Source organism: Macrosteles quadrilineatus, unplaced genomic scaffold, assembly GCF_028750875.1.
Source record: "Macrosteles quadrilineatus isolate MER2022 unplaced genomic scaffold, UCM_ALF_1.0 Scaffold_4__1_contigs__length_99947679, whole genome shotgun sequence".
Classification (NCBI taxonomy): domain Eukaryota; kingdom Metazoa; phylum Arthropoda; class Insecta; order Hemiptera; family Cicadellidae; genus Macrosteles; species Macrosteles quadrilineatus.
This window is the reverse complement of record NW_026542597.1, coordinates 15006775-15019152: the sequence shown is the minus strand read 5'-3', so window position 1 is coordinate 15019152 and position 12378 is coordinate 15006775. Positions and strand designations below refer to the sequence as shown.

At 35.4% G+C, this 12378-nt stretch overlaps 1 protein-coding gene across 1 annotated transcript in view; it reads left to right on the top strand.

The window, feature by feature from the left end:
* The window catches only part of LOC128992764 (diacylglycerol kinase eta-like), a 44116-nt gene extending 33011 nt beyond the window's left edge, over nucleotides 1-11105 (top strand). The window contains exons 22-29 of the mRNA XM_054416504.1: nucleotides 579-685; nucleotides 1334-1479; nucleotides 2129-2246; nucleotides 4029-4124; nucleotides 5180-5314; nucleotides 8106-8186; nucleotides 9538-9757; nucleotides 10956-11105. Of these exons, the coding sequence (XP_054272479.1) occupies nucleotides 579-685; nucleotides 1334-1479; nucleotides 2129-2246; nucleotides 4029-4124; nucleotides 5180-5314; nucleotides 8106-8186; nucleotides 9538-9738 (884 nt within the window). The 3' untranslated portion in view covers nucleotides 9739-9757; nucleotides 10956-11105. The remainder of the gene's footprint in view (nucleotides 1-578; nucleotides 686-1333; nucleotides 1480-2128; nucleotides 2247-4028; nucleotides 4125-5179; nucleotides 5315-8105; nucleotides 8187-9537; nucleotides 9758-10955) is intronic.
* The last annotated feature ends 1273 nt before the right edge of the window (nucleotides 11106-12378 follow it).

Below are 12378 nucleotides of genomic sequence, written 5' to 3'. Positions count from 1 at the left end.
ACGTATTTTTTCCATCAAAATGTTTGAGTTTGTGTTTTGGGCGGAAATGTTTGTTTTGGGCCCCCCTGAACAAAAGTGGTTTTGAAGAGTAGGTGTGTTGGTGTGTTTGTGGAGTTGTACAGAGCTACAGCTGTGGTCCAATATTGAAGAAATTCGGTATGTGGCTGACCGGGTGGGTTCTTTTTCTATCCCATGATATCTCCAGACAATTTCTTTTCATTTTTTTAAATTCCTTTTTTGTTGGTGGGTTTTCCAAAGGTACTTTTAACTCTAAATGGAATGGTATTGCCCCAAATGCGGTAAAAGTTACTGAAATATTTTTCCATTTTATCCATAAGATACCATAGTTACTCCCACTGCTTACCCAAGATTAAGGTTGTTGACAAGCTAATCCTGAGCTAACCTTGTATTTTAGGCTAGAGCATTGTTCATTGGCTTTTGAATTGTTGTCTAATACCTGTGTTTCTGAACTTGTCTACTCTTTCATTGTACTGATGTTCTCAGGAAGATTGTTTTAATAATGTCATCTGTTTAAAGCTCCAAAAACTGTTTTGTTAATAAATTTTAAATCTGTCCAGGTGATGAAGGTGTTCCCATACAAGTGGATGGCGAAGCTTGGATCCAGCCTCCTGGGATGATCAGAATCATTCATAAAAACCGCATGAAGATGCTTTGTAGAAATAGGGTAAACACTTTTATGTCATTGATATCTGTCTCTTTTCCCTTATTGTTTGGTTTAACTTTTTGGAAGAATGCATTAAAAATAAAATCAATAACTTTTTGTTGACTGTTCAATTTATAAATACAATTTTTAAAAGTTTGGTCTCAGTTTCATCTGTGAGAGTTGATTAAAAGTTTTGTTTGGGTTAGAACTAGTTCCTTTTATCAAATCTCCCATATAAAGGGAATATGCTGCGGTATTCCTGTAGGTCTCATGGTAAGACCTGGACCCACGACCGATTTACTTTTTTGTTTTGATACCTCCAGAGGCCAAAAACCTATCTGTTCAAATTCTTACAAACGAGTAAACCTATGTTCATTCTAACGAGTTCGCGAATCAGCATGATCGTACTATAAGAACGGGGTTTTATGGGGTAAAAATGTTTATTTTTTATATTTTTGACTTTCAAAACATAGAATTTCACAATTTCTCTCTAAACCATTTTGTAGAGCTTAAGAAACAAATACTTTAGTATCTTGGAGTGTTTTTGTATGATAATTGGTTATAGTGATTATCGCCATCAAAGTGAACTCTTTGAAAAACAAAATTTGCGATAGCTTAACTTTTTTCTTAAACCAGACACAGTCTGTTTTTCACAGTATTGTGTTCCAGTCGCTGGAAGAGTCGTTGCGTACGTGGCAGAAGCAGCGGCAACAACAGTTACAACCAAGGCGTAATACAATCAAGGAGCTGAGCTTTGCAGACGACGAGAGTCATCTGTTGCTGGCCTTTGTGGAAGCGTTGTCCTCTCTCATCAAGTTAGTAGCTTTTAACTATGTAAAAAATATTAATTCCAAATTCCAAGTTCTTTTGAAAGTCGGATGTGTATAATATTAAGTTGCAAGTGATTCTATTTTGTCATACAATGATGGAGTTATTTGTAGTTAAGTTACCTTAGTTTGAACCAGGACTCACTGTTGAAAATATGAGTTTTGTATCATGCTAAATGTTAATTTTTAACCATTGTTTGGTTCTTTTTTTTCTGAGAAATTTCTAATCACATCTAGAGGAAATAATGGTAAGAGAAAATTGTCCAAATGCACTAAAGGATCAGTAGGGTAACGAGCTGGTCTAGTGGTAAATCAGGTCTTTGGTCCCAGAGGTCATGAGTTCAAATCCTACCAATCACCAATGGATTTGATCTAAGCGATAATGCTGCAACTCTTTGACCCTCTAGGCTTAGCCTGAAGTAATGTGAAAATGGTTCTGGGCTGTAGCATATAGCATCTTGGAACGGGAAGTCATAAAAGAAGAAAATAGGGCTAAAATAGATTATTTTACAATCTTGAAGTAACCAAAATGTTGCTGGTGCTTTATGAATGCCGAGTTCATACAAGAAGGAACATTTTAGCTTACAATCGCTTGCAGACTTTGAATATTTAAAGTTTCACTCGATTTTCTTGACAGGTTCATCAAGAGTTTGATCACTCGCTATCCATCAGTCAAGCCCGACATTGAAGAACTTCTGGTCAAATGTTCCGAAAACTTGGAGAAAGTCTACCAGGATGGCAAACTGGTCAATGGGGTGAGTATAATCACTGACTTGATAAAGCACATAAACTTGTCATTTTACTGTAAAATCTAAAGCTTTAACTACGGTAACTATAGTCTATCTAGACAACTGCCATACTTCCAGCTGATGTATAGAAACATAAATGTATGAACGGGGTTGTATTGATACAGCTAGCACAACTGCCTGTGTGGGACTCGTTCTTGTTCACACTGTCTTTATTAGGGGGTTTTCACAGGGTAATTAGTTTAGTCTAAACTTCTCACTCAAACAAAATAATTAAACGTTCAAGTAAATAAAAGGTGTGAATGTCAGATGAGATTCTGGTGCTAGTGATAGTCAGCCTTTACTCATTGACACCTTTATCAAAATGTGTAAAAGTGTTAAACATTAGTGAAAGAAAATGTTGCAAATAGTTAAAAACCATTACTGAAACTGTTAAATATCCCAATAAAGCAAAACCGGTTCATATTACAAAAGGTTTTCCAATTGCACCACAAAAAAGACTTGAAAGGTGTGCAGGTATGAGGAGTGGACGAACTGTGATTTGTATGCAGTACCCTAACCCCCCCCCCCCCCTATAACCATCAGCACCCTAAAACAATCAGAAAGTATAGGCAAGCTGTCTTCCGAGTACAGTTGGGAGTGACAAAAAGAGGTTGTTTTGACAGAGCTGTACAGATCTGCTACAATGTGTTAAGAATTACTGTTTATAGCTATCAGCTGATGTTTTTATTTACTTGTTTATATTAGAGATTTGTTTACCTTTCCAACTATGTAAGAATTTTAGTTTATTAAAGCCTTATTTACTAAAAAGGTTCAGTTATTCACAACACAATGTACAATTTTGTCCCACAACAAATTGCACATAATTTATTGGCGCTCGTAGGGAGGGAAGGACAAACAGGTAAAGATTGGATTAGCAGGATTCTAGTGTAATACCATTGTATAAAGTGACTTGACTGCATACAGGGTGGGGCAATGAAAGCGCCCCAATTTATAAGCAGTACAAACTCAATAATATTCACCCTATGGATATAAATAGCACATCAAAACACAGCTTACCTTTTGCCATTTTAACTTAATAAAGTCATTTTTCCATTTCTTGAGAACGAAATCCTGCAAGTGACGTCCTTGTCCTACTTGACATTAGGCACTTGAAAACTCCATCATATACTCCTCCAGCATTTCTTCAGGACTCACTTTAGTTTTTGGACAATTCTTAGCTTCGGATCAAGAAAATCTGTTGGGTGACTTTGAAAAACCTCGAACTTCAAGTAGCTTATTAGAAACCCCCCCCCCCTCCAAAAAAAGGAGCCAACGTAAAGCTTTTAACAACAACAGCGTCCTGGCAAATCTCTTTAGACTTTGAGTTATGGCGACTCGCACTCTTTCTACATTTGCTGGTGTACAAAGAGTTTTGCGGCACCCACCGATTATTTTTAAGGTTTAAGCGTTTATCCTATTACTAAATAATTTTACCCAGTTCACCATTGTTTTCCAATCTGGAACAGTGCCATGTTGACCAAGGATGGAATGTGGTCCAAACAATCTCTGGGTTTTTGTACAAGAACCACCATTTTAAAAATAGGTTTGCACATCAAAATCTCAGTGTTAATAGCCTCGGGCATAATATCTACTAAAATGGCATAGTTTAATTGATGTTTTAAGCACAGCTGAGCATTTGTTGTTGCAACAATTAACATGTGACAGCTAAAACAAATTGTGGCGTTCTCATTGCCCCACCCTGTATTTGATGGAAGTCGTGTTTCAACTCCTGCATATCCCTGTTGTCAGGTGGAGTTGAGGCCTTTGGTCACGGAGCTGGTCTCCAGTGCCCGTGAACTCCACGAAGAGACTTGCATCTTGCTACGAGACAAGGGTCAGGACTTGGTAAGCCATAGTAAACCCTCATTAATCTAGACTAATCGAGGATCCAGGTTGCCCAAATTAAACCAATGATTATGATTAATTTCCAGATTAGATTAAATATAGTATGAAGGAAATGGGTTGGTTCAAGTGGTTGGTGCCACGAACTTCGGTAATAGAGTATTGGTTTCACTGGCATGACCATAAAAAATTGAGAAGTTGATGAAAACTGCTTTCATTTAATGATTTTTACAAAATGGCATAGGCCCTTAAGAATATATTTTTTGGACATTAGTGTAAATAATTGAACCTATTTTACAAAAACATATAACATAGAGAATAAGGACCTAGGTTTAGAATTTTTATTAGAACAGAGAATTGGATGAGAAAGAATCTACCGTGGCTCAAGAAACACATGCATATAGAATATTTACAGTGTCAAGTGTTTTTGCAAGTCAATAAGTTTCCCCCTTCTTTGTTTATTGCTGTCAGTATTTCAACAGGATCAATGCTGACTGTTCTGTTCCATTCACTGAGCTAAAGATGCAACTGGATGTAGTACTGAACGAGAGAATTGCTAGACACAGGCTGCAATTTGAACAAGGGGATGAAGTACATTGTGGGCCTACTTAGTATAGTGCTCGCCTACCAATCAAAAGGTTGCCGAATCGATCCTGAGAAAAGTCAGTGGCTTTTTGACGGTTCAAAACTGGACCCAGCTGTCCCTGATTTTTGGGCTTTAAATAAATTATCCTTACAAAAAGGCTGATCTAAGTCAGTAAAAATGCTACACATATCATCTCACTCCATCCTTCATTCATATTTGGGTTGAAATACGCACATGGGTGGCGTCCCTATCTCAGTTTAAAATCATAATACATTTGAACTTGGAGATTGGGGGATTGTACATACAGAAAATCATGAGCCGAGCTGATTCTTCTAGTTGGTACCAACCTATCAAAATCACAGCATCTCAAATTTCTAGCACAATTGTCGTGTCAGTGCTGCCTTCAGTTGAAATTCTAGTTCAGAGGTTCCATCCTAATATTCCTTGATCCAACAGCTGTTTACTGTTACAGAGAGAGGATTTGGCCAATCAGCTGAATCTGATGTTGACGGGGATGGAAGCAGAGTTTCAACACTGCAGAGTGACAACTTCACAAGACTCGAGCCATTCGTATGTGTGCTTCCAACAACCCACAGCAGATGATCAGGTTGGAAAGTAAAATATTGTTTAAGAGTCTGTAAGTCCCAATTCATTTTAATTCCAATTTCCAGTTTGATTCGTTGATAACTGTGAATTTTCATGCCCTAAAGAGCTTGGGCTGTCCAAGGCTCTGTGATTTGTTTTACATAACTTGCATGGGGTACAATTCTTTGTTAGCCATGTGTGTTAAAATCTACAATTCTAGAGTTTTAGGGCCTTGGGATCTTTTCAAGAATAGGACTGCCACTATTAAAGTTTTTCATTCGCAAATGAAGGATGGAAACTGATGGTTTTCCTATGGAATGAAGAGTGGATGGTAAATAAGTTAGGAGTACTAAAGGGGTTGCTTATTGACATTAGGTAAAACCTCCTGGGTTTGTATGGAAAAAAAAAATTAACAATCTCCCAGACTAATAAAATCTAGTATTTTCCATTCCACAAAAAAAGACGCCTCGGCTGCCATGGAAAGGCAAGGTCCCTTACAAAGTGCAAGAGAAACCATTTTTAGTTGTTTCTATGTGTATACTTGATATCGGCCGATGTCCTTAAAGCAAACTTTCATATCCTCTGTTTTCCACTTTTACACATTGTTAATTTAAGCATAACTTCAGGAACTTTTCCTGATTGTTACAAATTGGCTAAAGTCTTTCCATTATATAAATCCAACGAAATCACTAATAAAAACAATTTTCGCCCAATCTCATTGTTGAGTATTTTTACTAAGATAATTGAAAAGGCTGTCAAAGATCAGTTGGTTGCTTACCTTCATTCTAATAACATTCTCAGTGAGCATCAGTACGGTTTCCGTCACGACAAAAATATTTCAGAAATTCTTTTTGATGTAAACAAAGAGTTGTACGATACCATTTCCAACAAAAAACGTTCTATATTAATATTTCTTGACCTTAAAAAAGCATTTGATTCTGTAGATCGTTTAAAACTTCTCAACAAGTTAAAAACAATTGGAGTTTGCGGCAGTGCTTTGGAATGGTTCAAGAGTTATCTTTCAAACAGAGCTCAATTTGTTACAATTTGTGGTACAGACAGTGATCCTATGCCTGTCGATTATGGGGTGGTCCAGGGTAGTAATTTAGGGCCTATTCTTTTCTTAATATATATTAATAATATATCGAGAATCAATATGTTTGGAAAGTTATTTTTGTTTGCTGACGATACACTAATTTTCCTGGAGGGGAAGTCGTGGCCCGAGGTGCGAGAAAAAGCGCAACATGATCTAATGGTTATAAAAAAATGGTTAGACCAAAATATTCTTTCCCTAAACATATCAAAAACAAAATTTATGCCTATTTCTATTAGTAAAACCACAGATTATAATTTACAAAACCTAACAATTCATTCTTGTAGTGATTTCCTTAACTTGTCTTGTAATTGCGAAGCTATTGAAGAGGTAGCTTCATATAAATACTTGGGAGTAATTTTCGACCGTCGGCTGAAGTGGGCTGAACATATTCAAAGTGTAAGGAGTAAGGTCAGGAAATACATGTTTGCCTTTAGACAAATGAATGGAATTCTAACCTTAAAAGAAATTAAAATTGCCTACTTTGCTTACGTCCAATCTTTGCTCTCATTTGGGATTATAGCCTGGGGAGGATGTTTTAAAAGTTTGCTGGAACCTCTAAATATTGCTCATAGGTCACTTTTAAAGATTGGTTTTGGTAAATCTAAACGATTTCCGTCTGACGCCCTATTTAAGGAAACATCAATTCTTACAGTTCGCAAACTATATATCAAATGTTTACTAATTAACATTTTCAAGAATTGCACTAGAATATTTAATGAAACCTCACATTCTCATAACACAAGATACTCATCTCAAGTCCACATTACTACACTTCAGGTATACAACACTTTTTCAACAACAAATTCTTTTTATATATCTCACATAGTGTTTCGAAATTTTTGTAAATACTATTCTGAATTAAATTTATTTGACGCCACATCTATTGTCTCTTTTAAACGTCTTGTTAAAGAATGGCTACTTAATTTAAATACGGACGAAGCTGATCTTATTATTACTTCATCTTACCGGCGCGACGGGATCGGCCCGCGACCTTTGACTTGACCATTGACTTGACTCACTTGATCATTGACTTGACTTTGACCTCGACATTGACAGCACACCCTAGCCGCTCTCTCTCCGACGCTTATATTGATATTTATTGCATGTTCTTTACTATTGCATGTTCTTTTCGTGTAGAGTACTGTCACTTATTACATAACTCAGTCAGTATTACTTAACTGCTGAAATTCATTTAATTTTTCATTTAATTTTACTTTTCATTTAATTTTATTTTTCACTCATACAAAATAATAAAATTAAATTGCGCCACTTTAACTTCATAATCTTTATAGCAACTTAGCAGACGCACAGGCACAGCCTATGTCTGCTAATTCCAGAACTAATTAGATAGGAACAACCTTTTACGCATGTATATAGTTAATTAGTTATAGTTAGTTAGTTTAGTTTTGCATAAAGAACTTTTTTCTTTTGTACATTTGGTTGTGTAATTTTTATATATGTGGTGGAATAAATTCATAATTCAATTCAATTCAATTCAATTCAATTTTTTTAAATCTACATAGGACAAATTTTTTACAGAGCAGTCATCTTCTTGCATATACTTAACCTCTGGTGTATACTAGAAATCCTTAATTGCCCATTAAGGTTCTTTTTATCCTATACGACTTTTGAGTAAGCATCATTGGCTTATCTCAAATATAAAAATTAGTTACTTGAGCTGTAGACATTTTTTTAAACACAGTGTTACTGGTTGTAGGAGAAGAAACGGTCTGCTGGAGGGAAAGGATTGTTTTGGAAGCTGAGAAGAGAGAAGTCTAGGGGTGGAGCCAGTCGTGAGGTAAGTTATAATCAGATTTTTTTAACTTTTTTTCTTTAATGAAAAGGATGGCTGTGTCCTTCTTTTGACTGTAATTTCTCATGCTATTACAAGAGGGCTGTCCGTAAATTAAGCTCTCCATCGAACTCCAGTCACAGCCAAGCAAGCTCAAATATAATATCCTAACATTCTTTACGCTACTGTTCTATTCTAGCCTATTTTGAAACTCCCTTTCACACCCCTGTGGGGCGATTAGTCTCGTCGTATATATGAAAAAGTTGTAAAGAAAATTAATGTCCCTGCTCAGCTTTATCATTTGTAAGGATCATTTATTTAAAGCCCAAAAATCAGGGACATCTGGGTTCAGTTTTCAACCGTCAAAAAGCCACTGACTTTTCTCAGGATCAATTCGGCAACCTTTAGAATTTTAGGCGAGCACTATACTGAGTAAGCCTAAAATTTATTTCATTCTCTTGTTCAAATTGCGGCCTGTGTCTCGGAATTCCCTCATTCAGTACTACTTCCCGTATCTGCCAAGTTACGTTTCATTCTGCAATTTGCTTTGTGAGGTCTCAGTCATCGATCATGATTAAAAGTCCAATCCCAGTTGACGGACTTAAAAGGAGTAAAAGTGTTTAGAAGTATGAAAAGGGTAGAGTGGAGGTTAAATTGTGAACATCTACATGGTATGTAGTACAACAGCTGTTGTTCATCACTTAGTTGTAATTGGAGCAGTGACCAAAGTTAGGAAATTTTTGCATGTGGATCGCAGTGTGGAATGGAAAATATTAGGTGACTAGGACTTGTGTCTAGTAGACTATCAAGGACTGTAAGCTCTGCAAGTCTTGGACACGCCGATCAGCAAGCAAAGTTTCCTAAAATTCAATCACTGTCTCTATGGAAACTAATGGACACTTGCTGCCGGCCCGTTTTGTAAACGTTTACAGTCTTCTGCAAACTCCCTAACTCACTGCACATTTCCTATGTCAAAGTCAAAACATGTTTTTTGCATACACACCTGCCAACTAGCAACACTTATCAACCTTTCTCAGTGGAAGGTAATACACAGAACACGATTCATACTAGAAAACTTTCCCTTTTTTGGCTACTATGACGAGATTAATTGTCCATAGTGTAGGAACTGTAGCTAGAATAGTAGTAGACCAAGTTAAGAACACAATTTTAGTTCTAGATTTGAACTACCTCGATTGACTGTAGCTGATCTCGACGGAGCTCTGGTATTTAATTGATTATATTTTGTTACAACTTTGATGTGTTAGTTTGGCTTTGTAAGATTATTGTTCCTACTATTACTAGTAACGGAACCGTTAAGCAGTTTCCAAGTACGTAACAGATCTAATGTTTGTGACAGGTGGCAGGGTGGGGGGTGGCGGAAGTATGCACTTGGCTTGAGTCACTACAACTGTCCGAGTACGCAGAGACGTTCCAGGCAAACGACATACGCGGCCGAGAGCTTTTGACGTTGACACGGCGCGACCTCAAGGACCTCGGCGTCACCAAGGTCGGACATGTCAAGCGCATCCTACAGGCCATCAAGGAGCTCAACATGTGATCTCGGAGTGTGTAAGCAGGTGAGGCATATATCACAACTGAAGACAAAACTAACCCATTTTCTTCTAAAATCGAAAATAATATTTTGGTCAAAAAGTGAAGAAAAGAGATAGTTTTGCTTGCTTACCTAAAAAAATTGACTCCAGGAGGTAGCATACAAAAGTTCTATGTTTTATGAACTTTTATTGTCTATCTATTGTCCCATTGACTCTTAATTTTCTGTGATAAGCAAACTGAACTCCATCCCTTTAAAAAAATCAATAATAATATATTTTGTTATTTGATCAACTGTACAGACATTTTCTATAATTATTAGAACGTTTTGGGATCTGAAATCTGAAAGTACTTGAAAAATATCAAGATTACTATAAAAAAAAAAAAAAAACATTAGCCAAAGCTAGAAAATCAAAAGGGAACCCCCACATTGAGAACTTGTATAGTAGCTTTGACTAGTATTAATAAAACAAGACATTCCACCCCCATGTTAATTTTGTATCCAGATTTTTTATCAAAATTATTGTAGTTGATGTGAGCCACCGACAGATTGCGATTGATCTAAATTGCGATTGCGCTGATCTAAATTGCTAAATTCTGTCAAATTCACAAACTTTTTAACCAAGTCAAACTTAGGGAAAGACTTATGGTGAGCTATAGCAACTGTTATGACCCATCAACCTGGTCCGCAACAAAAATTAAGGTATAAAATAGAATTTTAGACACTAGCGCATTCTGTGACAGGCTCACACATCTACAATCTTTTTAATAAAAACTTGGCAACAGCTGATCCATAAAGATGGGATGTCTACTTCCGTATCCAATAGTCAATTATAGTAGTCATTCTCTGTACATGAATTATTAGAGTCAAACATTATCCATAGAGATTTTTTTCAAGCAAGCACAACTTTTCTGGGATTTGGAATCTGACTCTTGTTTTCATAGAAGAGAAAGTAGCTAAATTTAACAATATTAGTACATAAACCCAGCCAAAGCAGGAAAAACACAATAGAAAAACGACACAGAGAACTGTAGAGTAGTAGATTTTAAAATCCTTAAAGAAAACAGCAATCAATACAAATAGAGGGTTGCCATAACACAAGAAGGTGATTCGTGCAAGACCCCCATTGTATAAAATGTGTATTTGAAACAAACTTGGACCAATACAAGCACTTAATGATATATTTATATTATTTAGAAACAAAATAAATATTTATGTTCTAGGTTGACAACGACCTGCTTTGCAGATTCTTAACACCGACCGACAATCTCTCTATTTTGTTGGCTTAGTTTAAAACAAATCACATTTGTTTGAAAAATACTTTATTAGACTGTTTAGTTTGTATTTTAGGTACGCTTAAGAACCTCAGTTATGTTTGCTGTATATAATTTGTTTGTTTTGTGAACAAACAACGTTAATTTATGTTTTAAACCTGTGCAATAAGAGGTGCTAAATTTCAATGTTAAATTTGTTTTTACGTTTTATATACATTTTTTATGTGTTACAAGAATATTGTCTGTTTACATTACTATAGTTTATATTTTTTATCTATAGAAATATTTATCCTTAAAGGCATAAATAACTAAACTTGAATCTAAGGTGAAAACTTTTTGCAACTTTAAAAAAGAATTATCCTTGTTTAAATATCCTCATTATTTTCAACATAGACTATACTTTGGATATTTAAATTTAGTTGATGATAAGGAGTCATTTTAATAATTTTAAATGCAGAAGATGGTTTACTGTTTGAAGAATAGTATATTTCATCACTAGGGCCTAAATTGACTCTTTTTGACCGGAGGTCAAGTTTTACAATCTATGCGAAGCCGAGGTTGGAAAATGAGCGAGGGTTAAAAATCACTTTTTGCCCGTGTGGTGGACTATATTTTTTGTTATATTGCATCATTAATTACCAAAAATAAAGCTAGAAAATGAAATAATTTACCTCTCAAAACGACTTCCTGCTTACTTCCAATCCTGCTAATGCAAATAAGCAGCTGTTTAGTAAGTGATTCAATTATTTCGTCTGTTACGATTGTTATTAAGTCGAGCAATCGACAACAATAGGCTTTATACCTTACCTTATAAATCAATCGATAAATTATTTCGATGGATACAATTTCCACAATCGAAATTTACAACTGTTTACAACAGCTGATTTTTACTCACTAGGGACTAAAAATGAGAGTAAAAATGCTACTTTAGACCTGCAACGCATGCATTAAAAACGCCTGATTTTGCTGCAGTATGACAAAAAGGAAAGGTATTTAAGTTCATGGAATGGTGATAGTCACATGGTTTGTTAAAGTTCAAAAAATAATGTATAGCAATATTTGTGTAAATATAAATTCTCTTGTAGTTGGTAATGTATGTAATAAATTGCTAAATTATGCTTCTATGAAATTCAACAGAAAATGTTTAGTTTTTTTTATATTCATTTTTTAGGTTAATTTATTTATGCCTTTACAATGGAAATGGACACATATTATGAGTCTTTCATCTGTATCACAATAGTATAACTACACAAAAAGACAAAGATTGTTTTTATAATTTGGTTACATAGAGTAATAGAACTGAAATTTAAATTTAGTTCACTATTTCTTGTCTTTTTTTTATAGGGACAACCCCCTAAGAATTTACTATATC